The 27,148-nt window shown below is 51.4% G+C and overlaps 2 protein-coding genes and 1 non-coding gene across 6 annotated transcripts in view; 2 read left to right on the top strand and 1 right to left on the bottom strand.

Moving 5' to 3' along the window:
- Nucleotides 1-27,066, bottom strand: part of chrna2b (cholinergic receptor, nicotinic, alpha 2b (neuronal)) — a 31,478-nt gene extending 4,412 nt beyond the window's left edge. The window contains exons 1-9 of one of the 3 annotated variants that reach the window (XM_049757982.2): nt 26,756-27,066; nt 25,949-26,100; nt 25,821-25,865; nt 25,624-25,733; nt 23,968-25,030; nt 21,555-23,904; nt 20,115-20,192; nt 8,221-8,397; nt 261-473 (exon numbers count right to left, since the gene is read on the bottom strand). In XM_049757982.2, the coding sequence (XP_049613939.1) occupies nt 23,779-23,904; nt 23,968-25,030; nt 25,624-25,733; nt 25,821-25,865; nt 25,949-26,100; nt 26,756-26,831 (1,572 nt within the window). In that variant the 5' untranslated portion in view covers nt 26,832-27,066 and the 3' untranslated portion in view covers nt 261-473; nt 8,221-8,397; nt 20,115-20,192; nt 21,555-23,778. Of the gene's footprint in view, nt 1-260; nt 474-8,220; nt 8,398-20,114; nt 20,193-20,269; nt 23,905-23,967; nt 25,031-25,623; nt 25,866-25,948; nt 26,101-26,755 lie in introns of all 3 variants that reach the window. The other 2 variants (XM_068649255.1, XM_068649254.1) reach the window with 2 other exon arrangements.
- ptk2bb (protein tyrosine kinase 2 beta, b) lies at nt 15,597-23,649 on the top strand. 2 transcript variants are annotated; one of them, XM_049757977.1, is made up of 31 exons: nt 15,597-15,755; nt 16,667-16,896; nt 17,202-17,380; nt 17,445-17,532; nt 17,611-17,690; nt 17,757-17,819; nt 17,912-17,966; nt 18,031-18,171; nt 18,236-18,310; nt 18,383-18,484; nt 18,559-18,676; nt 18,796-18,835; nt 18,898-18,932; nt 19,009-19,053; nt 19,124-19,221; nt 19,289-19,370; nt 19,430-19,530; nt 19,604-19,719; nt 19,786-19,886; nt 20,331-20,420; nt 20,498-20,702; nt 20,762-20,870; nt 20,931-20,990; nt 21,064-21,186; nt 21,960-22,112; nt 22,296-22,331; nt 22,417-22,441; nt 22,586-22,620; nt 22,701-22,835; nt 22,930-23,010; nt 23,074-23,649. In XM_049757977.1, the coding sequence occupies exons 2-31, from the start codon at nt 16,696-16,698 to the stop codon at nt 23,287-23,289; spliced, it is 2,988 nt and encodes a 995-aa protein (XP_049613934.1). In that variant the 5' UTR covers nt 15,597-15,755; nt 16,667-16,695; the 3' UTR covers nt 23,290-23,649. The 2 variants fall into 2 exon arrangements, with proteins under 2 accessions (XP_049613934.1, XP_049613933.1); XM_049757976.1 differs by having other exon boundaries at nt 21,960-22,331.
- Nucleotides 26,149-26,231, top strand: trnal-uaa (transfer RNA leucine (anticodon UAA)). Its single transcript has one exon. It is a non-coding gene; the product is annotated as a tRNA-Leu (tRNA).
- Nucleotides 27,067-27,148: the final 82 nt, after the last annotated feature.

Raw genomic sequence — 27,148 nt, 5'->3', positions numbered from 1 at the left:
AAACAATGGCGCTCGAAGCGTTACGCTGAGTCAACAAACAACACGCGCCACCGCGGTTTGCGCGCCTGCCAGCGACTCAATTGTCGTCACGCTGATTTGATTAGGATGTCATTAAACAAGAGAGAAGTTCAACTGGCGGATTTATCGCCGGCCACGCCGAGCATGGCGCAAATTCTTAACCGTCGCACGGAAACAAAAAGAAAGCCAGACGAGTGGGAGTGAGTGCGCCCGCCCGCTCGGCCGGCCGACCCCTTCCTTACCGTGAAAGGCTCCGCGGTGCAAGCCGCACGCCAGCGCGCCGATGCCGTTGTTGTTGTCGTGGACGCCCGGTGCGAGCGGTAGGGCGAGTGAGTCAGGCCTCTGGCGAGATTCCATTCGCGCGGCCCGCTCGTCGTACTTGAGGTCCCTGAAGCGCGTTCCCCGAAGCGTGTCCTCCTCCTCATCGTCCATCGGACGCCTCTGCGGAAAAGGCCCTGCGGACAAAGCGGCACGGGCAACCTTAATGGAATGCGGCGCGGCCGTGTTCTTGGAAAGCGAGGCTACCAGTTGAATTTGTTTTCAAGAGAAACAAAAAAAAGGAAATGAAAACTACCAGGCTCGTTATCAGTGAAAACGTTGCCCTCTGGCAGTTGGAAAATGATCTCAGTGTGTCAACAATGAATGGAAATAAATCACGAGTCATCGTAAAGCCCGCTAAGAGGCTTATGTAAGCTAACGCTAACGCACAAACAAATGCGCATTCATATGTTGCTCGTCTCCATCCGTGTGGAGGAATCTATGGAGAGACCCGGCGTGGGCGGACGGCCACAAACGTTTCGTCAAGCTGTTCACGGCGCCGTGCCGATTTTAGCGCTAGCCAAAGCATCCGCGTAAGCTAACTCGGGCCTCCGCTCACGACCAATGAACCACACCCTGTTTTGCGCTCACACGCTGGATTCATTTTGATTTTCCTTTATTTTACTCTGGTCGATATCGAAACAAGAATCGCTTTCCGATCGCTAAGCTGGATAAATAAAAGCGAATGGGGATGTAATTTGATGATGTCGAGCTGAGTAAACAAGAAGTCACCTTCGCACATCCTGACTGCTAAAATTGAGCCCAGTATGCTTGAAAAAAAGGATTATTTCAATTTGTGCACATACTGCATGACGCAGCATCTCTTGCGGTGTGCCCCAGAGCACAGGAGTGTACACCGACCGCAGCTGCACAACAAGAAGAAGAAGAAGAAGAACAAGCCCCTTCCGCCTCGCGGTGGCCAACAGGTCGCACGCTGGCAAGCGCACAAAAGACGACAGCGGGTGCGGGTGAAACCAAAGGTGCAGCTCCAACCGCCGGCGCCGCCATGTGACTCATAAGGAGATGCTGGCTTTCACTCCATAAATGTTCAAGTGCTCTTTTTCTTGCTGGCAACCCACAATCTTGTCATCTTGTTGAATTTGTCTTTATTTTCTACCGCTTGCTGCCTAAGTGCAGACAAATAGGCAGGCTGGGCAGACTGATAAACGCTGAGGCTGCTAAAAGTGGATACGCGAGTATTGAGAGTGCGGCCGGGTCTGGGTGTCCTTCTTTGACCTTATGGAGCCAGAAGAAAAATCAACAGCACCCAAACAGTGATTGATGATGCGTGCTCCGTACAGTTGAACACGCACCAAGCCGACGCGGAACACAATCTGCTGTCAGGTGAATCATGAGCATCCTTACAATTCACAAGCTTGGCCCCCAAGGAAGGGCATGAGGGCAGGCCTGCCTGCGTGGCTGCCAGCCTGCCTGCCAGCCACCACAAAAGTGGAGCGGCGAGTGTCTCCCTCTGCCGCTCCATCTGTGCGCTGGGCTCTTCTCCATGCGCGCTGCGGCAACTAGCATACAAACAACAACAACGCGATAGATAACACAACTGATTGGAATCGGAATTGTGCGCGGCTGACGTAACCACACTTGCGATGCGAAACTTTGATCAATTCGCCAAGTTGGGCATCCGATCCAGGTCCGGCCGGCGGCCAGCCGCGTCCAGCCAGCCGGGATTGATTGGCGAGTCAACGAAAAACGCTTACATTTTCCTGCTCTGATAAGTTTTATATCTACGAACTGAATCATGCACGTTGAAACGATTCACGACTTAGCAGTTAAAATGCATGAAAAGAAGACAAATGTGTTCGACTACAGAGGTCAAGTTCGCGTCAAGTGTCCTGACGTGACTTGAAGGCAATCAACGAACCAACCAACGAGCGAGCGCACTTGATAACTTCCAATGAGAAAAACAAACAACTTCACAGAACGGGAAGACGTTTGGTGAGTATATCCAGGGGAAAATAACCCGAGTCTGAGTCTGTTATTGTCCATAACACCACACGCACGCGGTTATTAGAAAATCCCACTCAAGCCCTCACTAACAGTCGCTCCGGGGAGTTCATCCCGGACACCGCATTCTTTGCCCGGGCATGCCCACCAACCAGCAAGCCCGTCCGCCGTCCCACTGCCTCAATTGGCGTCACTCAACAAGAAGCGAGGTGGAATCAATTCAAACAAGAAAACTCACCGCCAGTCAAAGCGATTCCCGTTATAATGGGTGGTATCTTGACAACTAGGCTGGTTTTTATTTGTCTAAACAGACGCGCGTTAGTTCCCCTGCTCGCGTCCCGGCGGCTCGTGATGTGTTTGCTGAGAGGCGGCGCGCGGCTTGTGTTTTGCCCGAGTTTCCTGGAGACTCCGCCCGCCTCGCTTGGATAGCACACGCCTTCCAGTTCAAGTGTGCGTGCGTGTGCGCGCGTGCGTACGTGCGTAAGCGTGTACGTGTGTGTGTGTGTGTGTGTGTGTGGGGGGGGGGGGGGCAATGTTTTCGAAAAACACATCATTACACGATCAGCACCATCACGCACGGACACTCTGCGTTGGTTTCCTGCCTTCTGAGGAACTCGAATAACGCGGCGTATATTTTGAGGACCAAAAAGTCATCTTTGCAAAACGATCAATTTCTTCTATATCAATCTATGAGGATTTTAATTGTTTTCAATCGCAAGCCTGCAACTGTGTGACTGTTGCTGGAAGATGTATGATTACCCAAATAACGCTCCTAATTCCCGTTAGCCCACAGCATGAAGCTTTAGTGGACGTTCATTAGCCAACATGATGTTTTTGTTGATCAATTTAGTGTTTGCATACACAACGAAAATAGGTTCATTTATTTTGGTCAATTTAGGAAAAGTCCCATCACTATGTTTTATCGCTCAAATGTCAAAGCTGGCCAAGTTTGACCTGCACAGTATGAGCTGAAAACAGAAGAAAGGTTGTAGACGTAAGTCGGTGCTTCGTGTTTCGAAGTACGGCGGTCGGTCCATCGGGTTTGCATGAGGCTCAAATCAAAACAAAGTGCGTGTTCCTTTAAGAGCCCTTTTCCTCCTTTAGCCGCCAAAAGCTGGTGACAGGGCTCGGACCAATCAGCTGCTTTGTTTTGGTCCCGCCCCCTGCTTGGTCCAACCCGACACGTGGAGGAGAGCAAAACACACACAAACCCGATCAGGAATGTGACTCGCTCCGCTCGCTCGCTCGCTCGCAGCTCAGCTGATTGCAAGCTGATTGCAAGCCGATCGGCGATGGAGCGACGGCACGCGATGACAATCAATCAAACGGGACCATTTAGCTAGCACGCGATTCATAATATCCATAAAGAGTCATGTGGCCGCAGTGCGCCGGCGACTGTACACAAACGTGATGAACGCGTCGTGATAGACAGAGCAAGAAACATCGAAAATGAAACTAATGAAAATGTGTAAAGCCGTTGTGTATTGTCGGGTAAACAGCAACGCTTAGCCGAGTGCCCCCCCCCCCTCTACTGCACCCTCCACCAAAATAGTGATAGAGCAAAATGGGACCACGCCCAAAATGTTGGATGAGCCCAATTGTTGTTTCTGTGGCTTCCAATATATTTTGGTGCTGCAACCACCCGCCGCTGCATTGTGTCCGTTATTCTGCATAATCCGCCATTCAATATTAATACGGCCCCTCGCCGGCTCATTACGAGCACATGTTTGGTATCGTTACTTGGAAAGCAGCAGGCATGCAAATGAGCTCCAGCAACGCCTCCTCCCGCTATTGTTACGTTTGCTAAACGAAGAAGTCGTTTTGAGGATAATTACAGTATTTCTGCAAATAGAGTCGAAGCCGTGTTTATTTACTCAAGTGCAGATGGGAGGGGGCGGTCCACGCCCAAACACGGAGCCGATCAAACGGACATGCAACGTGTCACACGATTCAGTTGGTGCTGCTGTTTTGCTTTGCAACTGCGTTCAAACAGGTTCTGCCGTCCACTCTTTGCCTGCAGGCGAATGAATCAAAGCTCACAAAGGGTTCTTTTTCCATAGGCTGAGATGGTTTGAGAAAGTCTTCTATTTGCTCATGAAAAGAAAGGAAAACAAAGCGTAATAATCCCAGCGGAGCGCCGGCGTGTTTATCTGCAGTTTGATGTCGTAATTGCGCACTCGGAGCCCCGTTTTGAATAGGTGGGGTCATTTCAAAAAGTAATTAGCACCCCGCGCGCTTGTTTTGCCTCTCCGAGTTGCACTGGCGCTTATCAATAACTAATTAGCTCCGGCAATTTCAATTGTAGTCCATTACGGCATCCGCCAAGGACTCATCACTTAGAGGCAAGTTGCGCCAGGCCGTTAAGCAAGCGCGCTTGCAACGCAAATCACTTTCTTGTTTTTCTTGTCAAAGCTCCCCAATTTGCTCGCTCACGTTTGGGCCAAGTCTGTCGTTTGCAGCACTCGCCATTTTGTCAAGACCGGCTTTGTTTGTCGCTCTTGGGTCACCTCCCAAAGCCAAACAAAGGGCGATGGCGCCGATCTCCAAGCTCCAATTTGCACCTGCATGGCATATTTGGGATTGTTTGAGCCGTGCCAAAAGCGGCGACGACGACGCGACGCTATTGAAAAGCTCCGTCCGTCAGCACCTCCTGATTTGAAGGCTCACTCAGGGTTCATCCAAAGGTAAAACGTTTCAAGCCCACAACACCACACACACACACACACACACACATCTCTTGCAGTGTCGTGACACCACTTTTAGCGCCCCGTGAAATAAATGAAATCCTATACGGAGAAAAAAAATGGCTTGCGGCTACAGCGACATATATTTGAAGAAAGTTGTAAACAGAACATGTGTCGCGTTGACAGCTTGTCACCTGCACGCCGTCCAAGTCGGCCATTTGCACTTTTGTGTCTTTGTTTACCATGCCTGCTCCCGCCGCTGCCGCCGCTGCCGCCGTGCCTTTGCTATTGTTTCATATTTTGACACCTAATTTGTCACGACAGTATTTAGCCTTCAATCTTCGCCCGGGCGGCTCGGAAGGCCGGCTTTGTTTAACTTTGCTACCGACGCGCGTGTGGAAATACACACGCTCGGCACAAACGGACTTGCGAAGCAGTTCTGAGGCTAATTTACGGTTCTGGCTGAAAAGCGACAAGACAGACGATTTGGCTTTTAGAGCGGGCGGACCAAACGTGTGTTTGGATGCTTTATGGCGAGCGTTCCCGTCCGCTGGAGTTTAACGAGGGTGGGGCGCTACTTCCACCCAAGCGGGCCTTCCGGAAGACACAATGAGATTTCGGGCGTGTCGGATGCGATGACTCGCTTGCTTTGGCTTGAAACGGGAGCTTGAAATCGGGACGAAAGTGCTCTTCTTCCATGTTTTTTTTTTGGGGGGGGCTTTGAAGCGGATGTTCTCACCACGCAAACTGTCAAGTGTTCTTTAAAGTTGGTCGGCGTGCGCGCCGCGCGTCTCTGCTTTTATACGCTCGCGCTTTCAAGCGCTCGCTTCTTTCCCGACGCCTGATTGGCCGCTCGCGTCGGCAGGTTGGTTGCCGTGTCGTTGAAAAAGAAGAAAAAGCAAATCATTGAGAGACGGAAGCGGCGGATGGAAATAGAGTCAGAGTTGCTCTTGTTTCTACGGTAACTGCGGACGGGGAGGTACCGGGAATAAAAGCCGAGGCAAAACAAACCTCCCCTCCCTTCTCCGGTGGCAACAGCGCAGCAATTGGTTCTCGTTTCCTGCGAGGACAGGAAGGAAGGGTAGGCGAGGATAAATCGAAAAAGAGAAAAAAAAAAAAAACACACACACGCGCGCACACACACACAAGGTCCCCGAGTAGCCCAGGAGAGGTTGCATCAGAAAAGCAAGAGACAGACAAACATGCACACTCGACTTGCATGTGCACAAACACACACACACACACACACACACACACACACACACAAGCAGAAGCAGAAGCAGCCCATCACATGCTCCACTTCACTTCACTTCTCCTCCCCTTTACTTGTTGGCCTTCATCCTCACCCTCCTCCTCATCTCCTCAATCTCCCGCCAAAACATCCACGGAAGCAGAAGCTGCCTAGAAACCGGCAGGGGAACCTCGGGCCCCGCCGCCATTGGCTGAGCTCCCTAGCAACGGCGTAGGCTCGCGCAGCCAGTCAGGCGCGTCGCGCGAGGCACACTGACCCAATGAGACAGATTATTCCGAGGCGGCGGGCAGGCAGGCACGGTGACCTGGTAACAGGCACCGAGGAGGCGGGTGGGCGCTGGAGGCAGACCGGAGACCGGCCCTCCCCCATTGGTTGCCGCTACCGCTAGCCGGCTCCCATTGGCCGCCGCCCGGCCGGTCGACTCCTCATTCATACATTTTCCCCCCAACCCGTGTTTGGCGAGCCCCTTTAGATCCTTTGCCGCGGCCGCCCTGGCCTCAAGGAAAAGGCGGCTGCCCAAGGTCAGGGCGCAGGCGGCCGCCACGGGATTGGCTGAGGCGGCCGGGCGGGCGGGAGCACCCTAGTAACAAGTCCGTCTCGGCGCGTCAACACGGGATTAAAGGCGGCCCGTCGACAGCTTGTTTGACAACACCGGCGGGCGGCTCCCATGAGCTTGTTATGCTCGCTCGGCTTCTTAATTCAGGGGATCTTCAACTTTTTGGCCACTGGGAGGGGCGTGAGGATATTTCGGGGATCGCTAAGTTTACTTCCAGACTTGGGAGTTTTTCAAAATACGAGCTGGCCCATTTGTTGTTTGGACTTAAGGATGGCGGTGACCCCTGCCGGTGACCTCACTTCACAAAGAGCAGCGCGTTAACAAACAAATACCTTCAGACCACTCTGCGTTTAAATCTGCCATCAAACGAAACCAACATCTCACTGTACAAATGGTACGTTTGTTTAACAACACGTTGACGTTCCAAATTGCTCGCTCTGGCAGCGTAGGGAATTAAAGTCAATACCCCGCAGGATCGCGACTTCGCGGCAGATACTTAATGAGTTCAGCCGAAGAAATTCCAAGAGTTTAGCATACTGCCAAGCGCTCGGTGGCCGCGGGGCGGCAAGAATATACAGCCAGCCATTAGAAAGAAAAAAAAAAAAAAAAAACAGGAGGGAGGGAGGGAAGGGCTTGTGTACCAGCCCCGACGACACGCAGATTGAAAGTCAACAACGAGGCACATGCGCTAACCGCTTCACCATGAAAATGACTTGTGCCGCTTTGAAGCAAAACCAAGCACGTGAAACAATACCGAGCTAGTTGTCTGTTTCCAAAAAACAATGTTTGGGATATGCAAGTAATTCTCTGTGAAATGACCCATTGAACTTTTTGCTTTGGATCATCCGGTGTGCGTTTCATCGGACCGAGCGCCGAGCTCGGTTTCATAGCCGCGGGGATGAAACCAGGAAATAAAACATGAAGGCATTGTCTCGAGGAAAAAAAAGAAAAAAGGGCATGCATTTGGCATGTTGGGGCGCATCACGAGGATCGGCAGTGGGAGCATAAATAATGAAAGATTTGTGAATAGCCAGCAAAAATCCTTCCTTCCTTCGCTCCCTCGCTCGCTCTCCTTGTTAGGCAGTGACAAGCGCTGGCAGCAGCGCACGCACGCACGCACGCTTCCAGTTTGATTTCACGCCGTCTTTTATTGTCATGCAAATGAAGGCGCTGGCCAAGAAAGAGATTAACATGCACTAAAAGTCCCTGAATGAGCTCAAGAAATAAATCTGAAATGTTTTTGCAAGAAGCTACTTCCTGTTTTGTGTTGTGGAAGATGCTAATTTCAGCTAAGTAGCCAACAAGCGGCCTAACCGAGCTAATGAACCAGCTATCTCCAACTTCATGCATTGTGCTGCCTAATGTTGATTTTCAAATCAAACCATCCGCTTGCTGTCGGGCTCTCTATCGGAAGCAAAAAGAGGACATGCCTGCTTTCCTTTCAAGCGTCCCGCCGTCGAGCACCAGGAGACGTTTGTGACGGGCCTGTTTCTCTTCTTCTCGGACGGCCACCTTCTGATCCGGGGCCGCCTCTGAAGATCAGACGAGGACGGCCCGGAGTCGCCAGCCCTCTCTGCCATCAAAGCCACGGTGGCGGCGGCGGATTCCTGGGAAGAGAAAAGCGCCGATGTCAGCAGCACGCTGTAATTGGGCGGCCATGATGCAGCTCCGTCACGTTGCCAATTTAACGCCCACCCGAAACCTTTTGGAACGTCATTTTGGGAGCCTTGCGGCAGTGAATTTGTTCATTTGGGTGATCCCTTTACAGCTCGTGAAATTCCATTTTGTGCTTGGTTTAACACCAAGGTGCATGACTGAGCCGCAAATTCAGTTTAACGTCTTTGCGTTGGCTTCCTTCCCATCTCCCAACGGGGCTTTTTTTTTTCTTTTTTTTCGGGGTGACTGAGTCGCTCGTGAGTTGCCACGTGGCCAGCAGATGTAAGCGTATGCTACGTGTTAGCAGAGGTGGCTAAAGGACATCCAGAGGCTGTCAACCGGTGCGCTTGGACACATGCGGCTTTGTTTTAGGCAGACGGCTAAGCAAATAGACTTGTGGCCGGCCGGGGAGGGAGGGAGGGAGCACCTGACGCCACATTCCTGCTGCTGTGTCAAGCGGCTAACAGTGGACTGGAGCAAGGCCGGCCGTGAATCATCGTGCTGCTCATTAGCATAAAGCAGAGCAAGTCTAACGAGCGATGACTTCACGGGCGCTGCCGTCTTTTTGTTCTCCGAGACGAACCATCAAATATTTATGAAGAGGATTCCGAGACCGTTTTTTTCTCTAATTGTAAAATGTCTGCTGCGCCTAGTTAGGAATCCAATTAACTGTCCAGGGGCCTCACAAGCCGTGATGGCTGATGACATCGTCTGCCGCCACTCATCAAACGCTGTGTGAAGCGAGAGGGCGGATGTGTAGTAAAAGTTACAAGCGCGTGGCCAGAAGCAGCCGGCGCCAAGACTGCTCATCTGGTCCGGCCCCGCCCCGCCCCATTAAAGGCGCTTTGACGGGGAAATGGAAGCTGAGCGACACCAGCGCATCAGCCCCTGAAGTGACTTTACAGAGTCTTGCCGAGACTGGACGTTTGATTGCTTAACGTCTTGCTAATAATGTTACGCTTCACAATGTCATCAATAAATGTTTTACGATGCCGACATTGACATGATTGTTTTGGATGTTCCGCTGGCTTGCGTGAGCGCATCAGAAGTGCAGAAGCAGATTTTTTTTGACGACGCCCTGTTAGCGCGAGGTGAGCGGTATGCTAATTTGGGCCTTTAATTGCCAGTTGCGCTACGATCGCCCGGAGCCTATTAAAGTCATCATTTGGCCGTCCTGTGCGCCCGCTTAAGCGGAACACAATTAGCCAAAGTACCCGGCCGGCCGGCCGGCCAGCCGAGTGTAACCAAAGCCGCCATTACATCATCGTATGTTTCGGAGCGCTCACGCGGGGATGAGCTCATTTCCTGCGTGGCTGATTTGAATTCAACTGTGTATGCCTTCTATTGTGATGCTAAATGTATGCCGCGCTTACATCAAAAGATACTTTTCACAATTAAAAAGCAGTTCCTCTGTGCTTTCATATTTCTTGATCAAGAAGTTTTTCAAATCTAAAGTCAACTTGATGTGCGAGAATTCATATATTAGCAGTCTACATGTATTGCTCCACCATTTGTGTCCAAATATGTAAAATTTGGAAAAGCTTCCCAAACGGTGACCGTTGCTGCAAACTGGCAAACCCGCTTTAACCTTCACGCTTGGTTTTGCTGATCAAGGCCTGAATGAGCACCCCCCCCCACCCCCCTTCCCTCACTCCTCATTGTTTGCGCAGGCGGGCCCGCCCCTCCCCAAGACGTCATGTAAACAAGGCGTGAAACGAGGTTACGTTACGCACGACACCGCCGCTTAATTAGCACGTCGCGTTCGCTAAGTGGAGTCGTTGCCATCGCGCAAAGTGGGCGGGGCAACCTCGCTGGCATGGTGAACAAATACACTTTGTGGGTCGCTTTATTCACCAGCTCTTTTTACGCGTGAGGGCAGGTGTCCATCCCCCATGCAATGATTGCATCCATAAAACATGACAATAGATGACATCATCCCTCCCTCCCTCCCTCGCTCCAACGAGGGATTACGGAGGAGGTCACATGCTTGGCACCACCTTTGACCTCCTTTGTCTGACTCTCCTGCACTTTGGTTTACAAAAAAAACCCCAACAAATTTTCAGATATCAAATAAGAGCGAAAAAAAGTGAGTCAAGTGTCATATCGGTGTGAGCGGGTTCACTTCCTGGTTCGTGCCATTATGATTCCAGGGGGGAGGGTGAAAGGCACCATTGATGGCATCAAAGAACATACCTCTGAATGAATGACCGATTCTATTTTTAGGCTCCAGAGTGGAGGTTAAGCCCACCACCGCCCATCCGGCCCAAAGGGGCTTTCTCCGCTTTCTGAAGAGGTTCTGCAGGTGTCCGGAAGGGGATTTTGGGCTGGCATGCTTTGAAGCCTCACTCGCCTTCAATCACCAGTGAGAGGGTCAATATTTGTGAGGAGAGGAATGTAGACGGGACAGAAATAGACACACAAAAGTCCCGCTTTCAGGTGCCGCCGCCAAAAACATGACATCAGGGTGTGCACTCGGACCTTCGCCTCACACACACACAAACACACAGCAGCAGCAACAACAAGAAGCGGTCGAGATGAAGGGCCTCCCGCTCGAGGGCCCGCCGCATTCCTGACACATGATGTCACAGGCCCCTGGAGGGGAACTCCGGCGAAACCAGTCGGTCGATTTGGACTGGAAAGATCGCGCCATGGAAACGCGACGCTACGGCAACGAACTAAGAACGCAACAGATTATGGATGGAAAGAGTACCTTGGACTCATTCCAAGCTGCGGGTCTGAAGCCGTCTGACTCAACGGCAATTTGCAAGCAACTGCTGCGGGCTGTTCATAAAAGGAACAATCATGAGGTCGGCCACTGGAAGGTCACAGGCGCTCGCTCACCACACCACACCTCACCTCACCGCACCTCACGTTCAACCGGCAAGAAATAAAACCAATGGAAGGAAATGCCATCAATCCCTCCACAAAAGAAACAGCACTCTATAAAATAGTACTTTATAAAAGTAATGACGTGATTAAATCCAATGCAAAGAATCATGTGCATTGTCAATTTAAAAATTGAACCAGACAGCCATATTAACCCCTTATTTTTGGATTAAAAATACATTCAAATGAAATTACGATGAATGAATTAAAAATTAGAAGGATACTGAATGTTTTGATTGTGTAGGAACTTTTTCTTTCTGCCCAGCGACAAGTGGCTTCAGTTTTCCTCGCCTACGCTGTTGACGGCCCGCCGTTTCTTTCCACATCAAACCTCTGCCACTTGACTTGCAGGCAATACGGCGCCTTCAATTATGAATGCTCGAGGCCGAGCATCTTCGGAGCGCTGTCGGCACCGAGCCGAGCCGAGCCGAGGGCAGAGTTGAGTCGTTAGACATCATTGTCGCTTTCCCCGCTCGGCGCCATCAATTATTCACGCGACTTTCGAGGTACTCCCGCTCCATCACGCACGGCTCGCCGGTGGCGTTTTGACGTGGCAAGGTTAACAAATGCAAAAATGGAAAAAAGAAAGTTAGGAAATGAAACAATAACTCAAACTCCATTTTTTCCATTTCACTGAGAGCCATAAAAGGTTGGAGGTGCGTGTAATATATAGCTCAAGGCCTACAAAATGACTCGTGGCGCCAAACCTTCGTCGAAGTCTGCCATGTTTTTTTATAAATGCATTTTTAAATTATTCCAGACCAAATTTGAACAAATAAATATGACTACCAGGTTGCAGAGGGCCAAATAAAACCAGCGGCGCCATCTTTGCTGCATCACATTGGATTGACTTGCGTGGCAGCTGTGAGCAAGCGCGAGGCGAGCGTTCTTCAAATCCAGGTCAAGCGAGACGACAAGGAAGGAAGGAAGGAAGGAAGGAAGGAAGGAAGGAAGGAAGGAAGGAAGGAAGGAAGGAAGGAAGGAAGGAAGGAAGGAAGGAAGGAAGGAAGGAAGGAAGGAAGGAAGGAAGGAAGGAAGGAAGGAAGGAAGAGCAAGTGTGGTTGATTTAGCAGCTCTTTGAACAGCGTTTGCGCTCTTAAGCTGCCCTTAAATCCCCGACACGGATCAGTCAAACGTGAACACTTTGTTCAGGAGACGCGGCCCTTAGCCCGACATTTTTCCCGTTGTTAGCTTCAAAATGGGCCTCGCCGACGTTTTGTCCAATGCTACTTAAAAAAAAAATATGGGTTCCGTGTCAATTTCTTTGAATGGCTTTCAGTTTTTGAAGGACAAGAGTCGCAATGAATTGACTTAGCTCTGAAAAGATGAGAAACGGAAGCACATTCTGGTTCTGGGTAGCAAGTAGCATCTACGTGGGCTTGAGTTGGGGACCATTCCAAACACAGCTGATCTGCCCTTTGTCATCCTTCTTATTTTGCACAACGTGCTTCCACGATAAGGCAGACGTTTCTGCTCCCAGAAAGGTCTTTTGCCCAGATACAGCCCGAGTGCGAGTGTGTGCCGTGCCTGCGCTCGTGTGGCGCGGCGGGTGGGGTGTGTGTGTGTGGGGGGGCAAGTTGTTTACAGCTCTCGTTCGCACGGCGCCCTCTCGACGGCGAGAGAAAGACAGCGGCGGGGCCAAAGTGCATCGGCGGATGGGATAAAAATACCGCCGGTGAACGGCTTCAACGAGCCTTGCGGGCTTTCCGCTGCCATCGCCACGCTCTGCTTCTAAGTAGGTTAAACCCAATCTCCATAATATGAGAAGATATTACAAAAAAAAACGGGGGTGGGGGGGGTGGAGTCACCTTACGTGATGAGCTCCACAGGGGGACAAACTCATCCAGGGACTGGCGCCGCATCCCTGATTGGCCCCAGTGGGCCAAAGATTGCAGTGTGCATTGACATGCATTATGAAACATCTCGCTCACAGTGAGCCATGAACTGTGGCGGGAAAAGGCTGTTTTGAAACGGCCAACGAGGCGAACGGAGCGGCGCCCACACGTTCAAGCACCCACAACCGAGCACACGACACCCACATGACACCCACGCGTGCGTGCGTGCGTGCGTGCGTGCGTGCGTGCGTTGAAAGAGCCTGGCAGCGTTAAGCACTGTTGTGAGGTGGGGAGGGGGGCTAAAAGAAAGAGAGGAGGCGGGGCAAGCGTACAAGAATGACATCATCTTCCCTGAAATGTCACCATTAGCTGACTACAGGGGTGACATCATCGCTCCTGCAGCCCCCCCCATCCCCGTTTCATCCGAGGTGGGCCGAATGCATGTTTGCGTGCTCGTCTTCTTTCTTACCTTGACGGCACACAAAAACACATTTGCTTACGACTGCCGTAAAAAGAATTTTGGAATGATGTCTTGCATTTACACGCAATGAAGTGCATGCTGGTTCTCATGTCTTGTCGTCCAACACGAGCGTCCCCAAAAAGCCCATACATGGCCCGCGCTACTTTCACAGGCCATACATGGCTATTTCCAATGTCAACACACACCTTATGTAAGTCAACGGTGAGTCACGCGTGTGCAAACACATTGTTGAAATCGAAAGTGCAGTTTGTCAAGTCGAAGCGTATCATTGAAGTTGTTAGCTTGGTATTAACATGACTAAGATACTTTCCCGCTTCCTGATTTATTGGAACATTACGGTGTTGAAATAAATGCAATGTTTAATTGTCTTTTTTGTCACTTTGACGGTGTGGCTACAATTTTTGTTTGGAATGATTCACTCTCACTTGACACACCATGTGCGTCGGCCGGCAGCTGACAGTCGTAAAAAAGCAGTCAAGCGCGGCGGCCATGTCATCAACACCCGTTAATATGCGTCCAAACAACCCCCATGGGGGGTAGGGGAGGCCTCGCTATCTGTGGACTGACTATCTGACCTCTGACCCCTCACCACTCCATGCCACTTGAGGCTCAGACAAATGTTTGAACAGGGATCAACCTTCATTTTAAACTTGATTTGAGGAGCCGCTAAAAGTCCTAAATGGCCACCACGGCCCGCGATGAAGCCGGCCAGCCGGCCGGCTTCTCTCAACCCCTCGTGTGATTTGAGGACATGCAAGGTGGAATGGCAGGGGGGGGTGACCGCTGAGGGGAAGGGAGGGAGGGGATGCGCAAGATGAAAGCATTCCAGGTCAACTATTTGCACTGGCAGCCTCAGGGCGGGGTCGTTGGTCATTAAGGTGGGCCGGCCGGAGCGAGCGTGGCTTTTCAAACACTTCATTCCCCCCTAAAAATAGTTGCGATATGTCCCACCCAAAATGTCTCGTGGCAATAGTTACACAGTCAGCAAAAATGGAGTCATGCTGGGCTGGGGGAAGAAAGCTTCACACGAGTGACAATAACAAAGTGCCACTGCTTGACTTATTCAGCGTAGGGGTCCCTCTCGTGGATGGAGAGTGAACTGCAACGCTACAGACCAGCCAATTTGTGTCACTATATTTATTCCCCCTGGAAAGTGGCTTTCAAAGACTTTTAAAAAAGGTAGCAGTGGCTATGTTTGCTAGTTGCTTGCGTCAGAAAGCAGCTAGCAAAGCACAGGAGCCACCTGCTGCACATTCCAGGCCTTCTTGGCCTGAGCAGACCCGCCGTGTTCTTCTGCTGCTGCTGCTGCTGCTGCTGCTGCTGCTGTTGTTGTTGTTTTTGTTGTACCCCAGACATGAACCCCTCACAGCACAGCTGTCGGCATTGCACCAGGCTCAGCCAAAAAACGACCCTCCCTCCCTCCCCTGGCACGAGGCTGCCCAAGGACAATTCAACATAGGCTATGTGTGGAAAAACATCTCAATAAACTGTTTCACCTCTTAAACTATGTCTAGATGATGAAGGGAAACGTATAGGGGGGTGCAAAATGCAGATTTTACTGCAGGCTTTAATTTGGAAATAGTTAAATGAGATTAAAAGATGACATGCGGCAAACGACATTTTTAAAGCGGACTTGTTCCAAACTTCAGTGCATTTCTGGCGTTGTGGCGCCCTCAGGTGTTCATAGTAAATAATACACCAAAAACAGTGCAATAACATAAAAACATCAAAACTAGATTATTTTCAAATCAGTATAATAAACATAAAATAGGCAAAAAAATGCGAGGTTTATAAGTTTTATAAGACGGGGGGGGGGGATAAAAATGATGTTTTGTTAATACTTGTGCACCTTTGAGACTCATCCAAAACAAAAGCATTCATTTGGGTTTGGTTAAGCCAAGTTAGAAATCATTTTTACGCTCCGTATCACATGCTTCACAACAAGCTGTTTGCTTTCGCCGCAATAAGGAAGTGGTCCCACCTTCCTTCCCACACACACCCACACCCACACGAGACGGGACGGACAGAACGGGACGGGACGTAAGCGAAAGACTCTCTCGAGGGAATGCTTGCTGTTACTTCTCACGGCTTTAAGACACACTCGCAGGTAAGATTCCACACGTCTTCCTTTCCGTTTGCAACAACGCGCCTGGCTTATGTAAACACGCAAGTAGAGAAACCAAAACAAGGAGGCCAAGATTTCCCTAGAAACTTGACCTTTGTGGTGACTCGTGAGCATGTTGCTCATTTGACACGTATGGAAAGTGTGGCCTGCGTACAAATGATTTACAAGTTGTAAAAAGTTCGACGCTGGCTTGTCGTGTGCGAGAGAACTTTGCTCGGGAGCGCTGCAAGTCTGAGCAGGTGAGCACACGAGGCGCCGCATTCCAGCGCCGCCTCACTGAGCTTCAAATCAACTCGCAACTTTTTAATGGCGGCTAAATCTTCCAAAGGGGCAGCGGCCTCGCAGGTAGTCGACAAATCATTGTCAGTAAGTTCCGATTCCAAATAAGAATAACCAACTCAAGAAAGAGCCCGTTGCTTTCTGGGTATTTGCACCAGCCGTGGAATTTTTGTGTCATTCATCACAATCTGACACTGACGGCCACTCCTGGAAGGAACCCGGAAAGCTCTCCAAACGTTCGTTCAACGGGAGCGTCAATTGATTTCGTTTTGGGTCGTTTGTCTGCCACATCAAGTGCGGTCAATCCATCCGTCCGGTCCGAGCGACGGTGCAACCCGCTGCACCCTCTCATTCGCTCGTCATGACACACAAACACACATGAGAACACACACACACCCGCAGCCCAGCTCGGGAATGCGTAGCCTCGAGCTAACCAAACACAAGGCTGCGTGCGCTACGAGCCGGAGAGCAAAGCAAACGCGCAACGCCAAGCCTCCTTTCCCGGGCAGACGGCCGAAATACATTGCTCGTTTTGGCTCATCGTTACGGCACTAATAGTTGTTTTCCACAGAACCTGTCAGAATTTCTAAGCCGCATTTCTATATCCGCTTTAGCGTGCTATGAGGCCCGCCCGACCGTGACCATGTACGAGGTGATGTCCGGCGACACTCTGTCCTGGAAGGCGCCCAGCCCGAGACAGAGCGAGGACGAGCCGCCCGCCAACTCGCTGCTGCCCGCCGGCGCCGGCGGGCCCGTCAAGATCCTCAAGGTGTGCTTCTGCACCCACACTACCTTGGGCAAGAACTTCAAGCTGGTCAAATGTGACAGCTCCTGGCAAATCAGGGTGAGTAGAGAGGAGGAGTGCAACTTTATCTTGGATGGCTAACCCATTCCAATCTTTGTTTGCTTTGGATCAGCGCAAAAAGATAGGATTCTGAAATGCATGAAAATCAATCAACAGCATGTAGACAGAAAGGCGCACGTTAGCACAGCTTAGCAGCACGGCTAACGAACAAACGGGGAAACCCCGACCGACTCGCAACGTAAAAAACGTTAATGAATGACGAAATGTTGCCCTTCGACTACAATTAATATACCACTGGCTTTGCGCTAAAAGCCAAAAGAGGATCAAAAGTGGATTTCCCGCAGGCGATTATCCGCTCCATCTTGATCAGCGGGCGTCTGGGTCCAAACGTGGAGCACGGCGCCTGCTACGGCCTTATGCTCAAGCACCTGAAATCCGAGGAGCTCCACTGGCTGCATCCCGAGCTGACCGTGGGCCAGGTGGAGCAGCGCTATGAAAGCCACCACGTGGAGGCCGAGTGGAGGTAAGCTCCGCCCCAACCCGCGGGGAGGACCTTGTTCTTCATCTTCTGCTGATTCCCCGAGCAGGTACGACCTTCGCATCCGATACATCCCCGTCAACTTCCTGGAAAAGTTCAAAGACGACCGTTCGACGCTAGTGTACTTCTACCAGCAGGTCCTTGAAAAGCCCCAACTGTTGGATTTTTTTTTTTTTCTTCGCCCAACGTGAGCTATTTTGGTGGTTTGCGGGCAGGTCCGAAGCGATTACATGCAGTACCACGCCAGCAAGGTCGACGACAACATGGCGTTGCAGCTCGGCTGCTTGGAGATCAGGTAATGGAGCCGCGCCGCAGCAAACGGCACCTCGACGTCTCGTGAACCGTTTACCTTTGCTTTCAGGAGGTTTTATAAGGACATGAACGCAAAAGGACTGGAGAAGAAGTCCAACTTTGAGCTGCTCGAGTAAGTTGACCGCCACGCCACACCACGCCACGCCACGCCACACCGTCCATCTCGCCAGTGGTTTTAATTCTGAGTGTTTTGCCCACGTGAAGAAAAGAGGTGGGCTTGGACCTTTTCTTCCCTCCGACGCTGATTAACAGCATGAAGGTAAGCTCCGTTTGGGTTTCTCAACTTTGAGCCCAACCTGAATGGAGCTGTGGAATTTTCCCAGTCCAAGCAACTGCGCAAGCTGATCCAGCAGACCTTCCAGCAGTTCGCCACGCTCAAGGAGGACGACTGCATGGTCAAGTTCTTCGAGACGCTCAAGGAATTTGCCAGCTACGACGAGGAGGTCTTCCCCTGCGAGCTGGTGGTGAGTGCTGCCGCGCAATTTCACACGGGGGGCGGTGCTTCACACGGACGCCGTGCGTCCACAGCAAGGTTGGAGCCTGGCCGTGGAACTGGTCATCGGTGGGCGGGGCATCCGCCAACGCACGCAGAAGAACGCGGCGGTGAGCGCCAGACACACTTTGAGCTTTGGGTTGCGCCTGACCGATGTCTGACGTGTCCAATGTCTGGATCAGCCCGTCTTTATGGCCGACTTCAAGCAGATCAAGAAGGTGCAATGTCTGCCTCAGAGCAACGGCAAGGCTCTCATCAATCTGGACGTGGAAGGCGCCAGACAAGTACGCCCCGGCCGCCGCCATCCTCCCCCAAAATCACCTTGTCTCCACCGTACGCTTCTTGTCGGCCCGCGCAGCACTTGACCATCAACGTGGCCAGCGTGCCCGTCGCCGAGAACATGATGGATCTCATCGACGGTTACTGGCGCTTGGAGAACAACTCGGAGGACTCCATCATTGACAGACAAAATCCCGGTAACGCCTCGCCAAAAAACACAATGAAAGAAAAGTACGGCGTGTGCTCTGGCGCCACCTGGCGGCGCGTTGAGGCAAATGTCCGGTTCAGCCGATGCGGTTTGTCTCCTGTTTGTCAGACTCCAGCACAAGGAGCTCCCTCCCTGAGATTCCAACTGGGTGAGTTTACTTGTGGCCACGGAAGCTTCCAGCCAACTTCAATTCTTTTGTTTTCTCCCCAGAAAATTGGACAGCGCCCCCACGCGGCACAGTATGGGTACGCTGACTTGCCGCTACTCACTGTCTTACGTCAACAAAAAGTGATTTGCTCAATAATCGCCTTGTGCTTTCAGGGTCGGACATCTATTGCGAGATTCTGGACGAGAGGCCCAGATCAGGTGGCTTGCATTGGTTATTTTGCGACGGCAGCCCTTTTGAAAACACTAACGTCTTCCATGATTCGTTAAGCCGTCAAGTACGGCATCGACCGCGACGACATCACCCTCGGGCGACTCCTGGGCGAGGGCTTTTTCGGCGAAGTCTATGACGGCGTTTACGCGGCGGCGGTAAGGCTGTCATCAACAACTTCATTTTCCTCACACGCCGACTAAGCGGATCTTGTAACCGTCTCAGAACGGCAAGCAGATCAAAGTGGCCGTCAAGACTTGTAAGGACTGCTCGCCCGACGTCATGGAGAAGTTCATGAGCGAAGCGGGTAGGTCTCACCGACACCCACCAGTTGGGGAAAAAAAATGACTTTTGCGGCTTTGGCAGTCAACATGAAGACCTTGGATCACCCTCACATCGTTAAGCTCATCGGCATCATCGAGGAGAACCCCGTGTGGATCGTCATGGAGCTTTACGAGTACGGAGAGGTCGGTGGCGCTCAGTAAGACGCCAGGCGGAAAGTCCAAATGTTGCGGTCTGACGCTATCGACATGTCCCCAGCTCGGCAACTACCTGACGCAGAACCAGAACCAGCTGAGCAACACAACCCTGGTGCTGTTCAGCCTGCAAATCTGCAAAGCGCTGGTCTACCTTGAAGGCGTCAACATGGTGCACAGGTCAGACGACAAGATGGCGTCCGAGCGAACCTCCGGCTCGCCATTGACACGCGGATATTTTTGCAGAGACATCGCTGTTCGAAACGTGTTAGTCGCCAGTCCCGACTGCGTCAAGCTGGGAGACTTTGGACTCTCGCGCTACATCGAGCACGAAGAGTACTACAAAGGTTGGCTGTGCGCCTTACGATTGAAAGTCGACTAAAAAGAGTACCTTAGATAGATCCGAATTTTATGCAGAGGAAACTACGCAGCTACAAAGTTCGCATATTATGCTTAGTAAGTTTCATTGATTGCATCATTTTTGAAATGGCACCGTTGTGTCTGACGATATGAAACTAATGTCATATCATACATGTACAAAAACAAAATACTGTATAGAAAAAAAATGGACTTACAATCATGTGGTCCGGGAGCAGACATCAGGCAAACTGTACCAAAGGTGGACTTCCTTGTCATTCAAACAGTCAACAGTCCTTCAGACAAAAAAAAAAGATATACTGAAAACCAAAATTAAAAAGTGACTTCATTAAATCCAAAATGTTGGACTCACAATGTAGCAGCGATTGCACCAAAGTCTAAAAACAACACGATGATACGCTTTGCAATTGCAGCATCGGTGACGCGATTGCCCATCAAGTGGATGGCGCCGGAATCCATCAACTTCCGACGCTTCACCTCAGCCAGCGACGTCTGGATGTTCGGTCAGTGGCGCCTTCACGCTTTCCTTTGAATTTAGGCAGGCGGGCCAGCTCACATTCCATCGCCTTGCTTCATCCAGCCGTGTGCATGTGGGAGATCCTGAGCCGAGGCCAGCAGCCTTTCTTCTGGCTGGAGAACCGAAGCGTCATCAACCAGCTGGAGCAGGGCATCAGGTTGCCCAAGCCCGACGACTGCCCGCCGGCGCTCTACTCGCTCATGACGCGTTGCTGGTCCTACGACCCCAGAGAGAGGCCCAATTTCACAGAGCTGGTGATCAAGATCAGGTACGGACGGCTCTCAGACGCTGGCTATCTTGATTCTTGAACTTGAATGTCTCTGGCAGGGACGTGCACAAGATGGAGAAGGAGCAGGAAGTGGAACGCAAGCGGGACAGAGCGCGCTCCACCAAGTACTTTGACGCCAAGATCAACTTCACCGAGCCACCTCCCAAGGTAGACGATGCGCGCTGGGAACCTCCAGAGATGCATGCGCGCTCATTGTTCTCATTGCAGCCGTCAAGAAAGAAATCGGGGCGTTTTGGGAACACGCTCAGCATCGGCTTGCACATTCAGGTGCTTATCAAAGCAGCTTTTAAGTGGACTTAAAGAGCTCGAACCAAATGTGCGTGCTTGCGTGTGTCCGCAGTTGAACGAATCTCTGTGCGCCAGCTCGCCAGACCTGGCCGGCCCGTGTGACTATCAGTCACCCGTGGACTCCATGAACACTCTGCCACTGGCCTTCAGGTCTCCTCGACGTCGCAGCATGGGGGTAAAAAATGACGTTAAAATCGAAACCGCGTGAAGTGAAGTGAAGTTGCCCCGCCCCCCTTCCAAAAAAAACCCCCAAAACACTCAACACCCAGTCAATGTCTAATCCAATGACAACAAAGGGAGATATGTCAAGCCCAACAACAAACAAGATGGACACGTACGATGAACACACAACAATAGAATGACATTTTGTACAACACATCGCCACCTATGATGACAAACAAATGATTACATTTAAGTACCTCAACATTATTGTCATCATTTTAAGTGGCAACAAACTTGAATTGAATCTCTTTCTTCACTTGATAGCCCATTTCATTGCCTTCAAATCTCCCCGTCACACAATCACTTGACAGCTGCGCTTACCTGCCAGCCAAGTCCGTATTTTGTATGCTGTCAGTTGTCAATGGTCGTCTTCCACGAAGCAGCATTAGGCAATTCGTTCTTTCTTGTTTTGGGGTAGAAAATGTATCCACGGAGCATTTATCTCGATCCGAGTTAGCAACATTATACATTTCGTTTACCTTCGCGGGCAGTTTCTTCTTTGTTGGTGTCCGGGTCGCGACTTTCTTTCATTCAGGCACCACACTGCCCCAACAGGCCAATACGTAATAGTACAGTATCCGATTGGCCTCAGTGCAAATTCTATTTAAGTGTTTTTTAAATCTCTGATTTAATAGAATAACATTTAATAACATCAAATACAATTATCTTGACTTTATTATGCTTTTGTGAATGAAAAACAATGTGTAACTTCTCCGGTTGTTGCAGGAGAACGAGTTCCCCCGCGTGGAACCCAACAGTCGTGAGGACGCCCAGCTCCTTTGGCAGATGGAGCGCCAGCAAATGCGCGACACCTTACAGCGCCAGAAGGCGCAGATGGAGGCAGACAAAATGTGGCTGAAGAACGAGGAGCGACTCCTGGTGGGGAACACAGCCTCGCTCGCGTTTGTCAAATCCCTCACCGTGTCCACCGGTCCTCCGCCAGTCCCCCTCGACCGCCGAGGGCGTTCCGTTAGTCATAAGATCGATGTGCCCCTCTTGAGTGTCCCACAGCAAGGCTCCATGTCGGTTTGCTATAAAATGAACTTGCCTGTTCTTTTGCAGGACCCCATGGGAGCAGAAGAAGCCCCAGCACAAATGGTAGGCCTTGTCTTCGCTTTAGGTAGTTTGATCATCCAAACTGATGTTGTCCTCATGAGGTGTATGTCCTTTTTGTCTTTTGTAGCCAGATGAAGCACACGCTGAAAATGGTGAGTAAAGGAAAAATTGTAATATGTCTGCATTGAGGATAATTGCCCCCCCCCCCCCCACACACACACACACACAGTCAATAAACCTGTAGACAAACTATATTTGAATGAAATAATAAACAAAAAGCATCTTGTGTATTCCAGGCCCGCCATCAAAGCCGCCTCGGCTCACAGCGCAGGTTATGAGCATTTTTGGCCGATCGCGCTGAATGACAGCTTGAGTTTCATTTTCTGATGATGTGTTTTGTTTCCAAATCAGCCGGCGCCCACCGCCGAGCTGGACCGTTCCGACGACAAGGTTTACCCGTGCGTGATGAACGTGGTCAAAGTTGTGGTGCAACTCAAGAACGACGTTGTGGACATGCAGCCTGAGCAGTACATCACGGTTGTGCAGGTGACGCAAACCGTCCCATTTCAATTCTAATCTTTGAAAGTGGAATAATCCTGACAAGCAATTTCCCCATTGTGCGCGCTCGCTCAACGTGCAGTCGGTGGGGATGGCCTTGAGAGAACTGATCAGTAGCGTGGACGACATCCTGCCCACTCTGCACGAGTCTGTGCGCACCGAGGTACCTCGCTCCTTTCCCTTATCGCAAGCCGGTCGGATCTAACTTTGCGTTGTCCCCGCCCAGATCGAAGGCACCCAGAAGCTGCTCAACAACGACATGGCCGAGCTAATCAGCAAAATGCGTCTGGCGCAGCAGAACGCCATCACATCGCTGCGGGACGAGTGCCGCAAGCAGATGCTGGCGGCGGCCCACAACCTGGCGGTGGACAGCAAGAACATGCTGGACGCCGTGGACCAGGCCCGAGTGCGGGCCAACCTGGCCAAGCCTGTCCAGCCCTGACCTGACTCACCGCCGCCACAACCTTTAAATTATCTCCTCGCTCATCTGCACATATGTCCCTCCCATACGCTGTACATCCTCGCGTGCGTGTGCTCGTGTGTGTCTGTGTGTGTGTGTGTTGACGTTCAACAAAATGGAGGCCTCTCCTCACCAAATACATTTTAGGATTTTTAATAACGAGAGCCTCCTCAACAGTTTGAGTTTAGATATAATGTATCACATACTTTGACGCCACCTAGGACACAACGGTAGCGGTACAGATAATAAAATAGTCCAAGGAAAAAAAAACAAAAAAAAAGGTCGCGGCCCGACTAACTCTCACCTCTCGCTGTGACCCCAATAAAAAATATATGAAACGTACTTGGAATGAGCCAATTTGACATTTGTTATACCCGCAATAGGAACGAAACATTCACCATAGCCGACATGCTAGCATCCAATATTGTACACGTGTAATGTTCATGCTAGCGATGGTCGGGGAGTCAAACTCTAAATCATGCCTGCGAGCCAAGGAGGCAGGAAGAGGCCGACGGTGCCCAGGAGGCACACGATGATGAACATCCACAGGAAGATGCGGTCGATCACCATGGCAACATATTTCCAGTCTTCTTTCACCTGGATACAAACAACGGTTGGACGTTTTCAACTAAAGATCTGGAGCGCTGGCATTCTACTCACGCTGAAGTCGGCGTCCTCGGCCCTCAGGTGGTCGGCGACGTAGTGCACGCCTTCCAGGGCGTGGATGAGGCTCGGCGAGAGCGGGAAATCCGCCGCGGGGGCTTCCTCTCTGGCGGTCCGCTTGATGGCGGAGGTCCGAGCCGCCGCCGGCGGCTGCCTGGCGCTCTGCTGCGGCGTCTCGGGCCGCTGCGGCGACGGCGGGCGGAAGGAGACGTAGGACGCCAGAGTGCCCAACTCCAGATCCTCCAGCGAGCGGGAGGAAGCGTCTTTGCCCCACGTGGCCGAGGTGCTGACGCTCGGCTCGGGAACCGCCCGGCCCCGGCGCCTCTCCATCAGCAGCCTGCGGCGCCTGGCGTTGGGTGCCGGCCTCCTCATGAACAGCCACCTGGGCACCAGGTCCAGAAAAACGGCGTGCACCCAGCGCGGCATCTTGTGCGTGTTGGGCGAGCGGTGGTGCACGTTGAGCACAAAGACAGTGATGACGATGGAGAGCGTGACAAAGATCATGGTGAAGAGCAGGTACTCGCCGATGAGCGGGATGACCAGCGAGGTGGACGGGATGATCTCGGTGATGAGCAGCAGGAAGACGGTGAGCGAGAGCAGCACCGAGATGCACAGCGTGATCTTCTCGCCGCAGTCGGACGGCAGGTAGAAGACCAGCACGGTCAGGCAGGAGATGAGCAGGCAGGGGATGATCAGGTTGATGGTGTAGAAGAGCGGCAGGCGGCGGATGATGAAGAAGTAGGTGATGTCCGGGTAGATCTCGTGGCAGCAGTCGTACTTCTTGGTGTTGTAGGTGCCCACCGCGTTGACGATGGCCCACTCGCCGCTCTCCCAGTAGTTGTTGAGATCCACCGAGGTCTCCAGGCGCTCCAGGTCTATCTTGGCTTTGTCGTAGGTCCACGAGCCGAACTTCATCTTGCAGTTCTGCTGGTCGAACGGGAAGAAGGTGACGTCGATGCTGCACGAGCTCTTGTAGATGGCCGGAGGTACCCAGCGCACGGCCCCCGTGTGGAACAGGTGCGCCTTGGTCATGTGGGTCACCGCAAACTCGCCGTCGGCGCTGCCCGCAAAAATGACGGATGGCGCCGTCAAAGAAGGCAAACGGCAAACACACGTGAAATGGGAGGAGGCATTTCAAATGTTGGAGAAGACTGACTGTCTGAGCTGCTCCCGCGTTCATTAATTCTACATGCAGCATTCAACATTGTCTTCATTTTCATCATCTCCCCTCAAATGAATGAAATCTGTCATAGTATCTTTCTCATATACTCTATAATACAATCTTAAAAGCGTCTCCAGTGAGCTGAGATGAGCTGAGCTGAGCTGGCCTTCATTGAACATCATTCATGATTCTGCTTATGAATAAAATGGATTCATGCATGAAGCAAGATTGGATGGGTTGGAGCAGCGCTCTCGTGCCGCCTCGTTCCATCCTTTTTTAGCACTGCGCTCTTATCTGAGCTTGTGTACCTAATGAACTGCCAACTCATTGGGATTTGTGGAGCTACATTACGTATAACCGCTAGATGACGCCAGAGTCAAGGCAGTTATTTTCAAGCATGCTCCACCAACGGTTACTCATGTTAATAATATCAATACTCACTACTTCGTCTAATTTCAACTTTAACAATTTAATTTTGTTTCCGTACTCACTTATTATAGAGGACGATATCCGGGACCCATATGAGCTGTGACGGCACTCGGATGGAGGTCACGTTGTCATAATCCGACGGCTGCCAGCGAAGTTTGTAGTCATTCCACTCCTGGGGATGAAAAACAAAATTCAACATACGTATCTGACTGACATTTCGTTTTATGGTGATGAGAAAGTGATGAAAATTTCCACCCACCTGCTTGAGCCAAACATTGGTGGTCATCATTTGGTTCTTCTCGTCCTGACAAAAAGGAAGTAAGGCTTCAGTCGAATTGCAGATGCTTTTGTTCCAAAAAAGTTATGATCCCAAACCAAGAGACTGACCACGTCGATGAGCTGCGCGATGGACAGTCCAAACTTGACGATGACCACGTCGGAGATGTTGGGAACGGGTCTGGACCACTTGTTGTAGCCAGCAAACAGCCTCTTGAAGAGCTCATCCTCGGCGTGGGAGTGCGTCTTGTCGTGGCACGCCACTGCCAGAAAAGAACATTTCCTATAGAAGGCATATTCTAAACGTGTGCACCAGGATGGCCGAGTGGTTAAGGCGTTGGACTTAAGATCCAATGGACAATAGTCCTCGTGGGTTCGAACCCCACTCCTGGTAGGTCATTTCAATGCAGAAGGTAAAGGAAGCAGGGTTTTTTTTCCTCATCAACTTTAAACGCCACGGAGTCACGGCGACTTACTTTGACAGACAAAATAAGAATATACAAAAGATACAAACAAGTCCGCCCACAAATTGCGCCCGAGTAGTCACGGCCGCGTTCGCCCTGACCCGTGCCCGGGGCGGCAGGGGGGCTTCCTGGCAAAGGCGCCGCGCGCATGCAAATGTGCAAACGTGATTTCTCGCCCATGCTAATGGCCTGGCCGCAGGGCATTTAGCGGGTGGGCGGACAGGTGCGCTGGCAAACAAGCCAGGCGAAGCTATGATGTGAATTCATAAGCGGCTGGCCCGCTTCCTCGCCTCTCAAAGTTGATTTCATTGATGTGCTGAAAAGCTCCACAGCGTGCCAGCATGGAGGAATTCTTTTGATTTTCTACCATCTCTTTCCCTTCATCTAAACGGAAGCAAAGTGCAGAGATGATTTTTGCAATTTCCAAGAAAGCTCACGTGATGCGTTGACCTACCTGCCTGACAGAAGAGCAGCGAGCAGAGCCAGTTGGCGATGGCAAGGGTCGCGCACAGGCGCTTGATTCGCTCCATGTGGACGGCGAGCGGAGGGTGAGCGGTGTCACGGTGCTATCTCGGAGCCCGGCGCAGGTCATCTTGGCCGCCGCGAGCGAGACATCTCACGCAACTTTGACACGCACTTGCCACGCGCGGCCGGCTCCGGTGTCAAACGCAACTCGTGGTGCTCCGCACTTGCTGAACGAGTTCCAAGCGCCCCTGGAAAAAAACATTTTCACCCATTAAGACAATGGCTGAGCGGACCAGACCGGACCGGACCGGACCGCCTGCACTTTTGGAGGAGCGCATTCACACTGGGCTTGAATATCTGCTGCCTTTGTGGCCACACCCAC

This window comes from Syngnathus scovelli, chromosome 20 (genome assembly GCF_024217435.2).
Source record: "Syngnathus scovelli strain Florida chromosome 20, RoL_Ssco_1.2, whole genome shotgun sequence".
Taxonomy (NCBI): domain Eukaryota; kingdom Metazoa; phylum Chordata; class Actinopteri; order Syngnathiformes; family Syngnathidae; genus Syngnathus; species Syngnathus scovelli.
The sequence above is the reverse complement of the archived record's forward strand: the minus strand, read 5'-3'. Positions and strand labels throughout refer to the sequence as shown.

Coding starts and splice junctions, on each gene's coding strand:
- ptk2bb (XM_049757976.1), top strand. CDS start 16,696: ATGTACGAGGTGATGTCCGGCGACACTCTGTCCTGGAAGGCGCCCAGC. Junction 19,222..19,288: donor ACGGCGTTTACGCGGCGGCG/GTAAGGCTGTCA, acceptor TAACCGTCTCAG/AACGGCAAGCAGATCAAAGT. Junction 22,621..22,700: donor CGCCTCGGCTCACAGCGCAG/GTTATGAGCATT, acceptor TTTCCAAATCAG/CCGGCGCCCACCGCCGAGCT.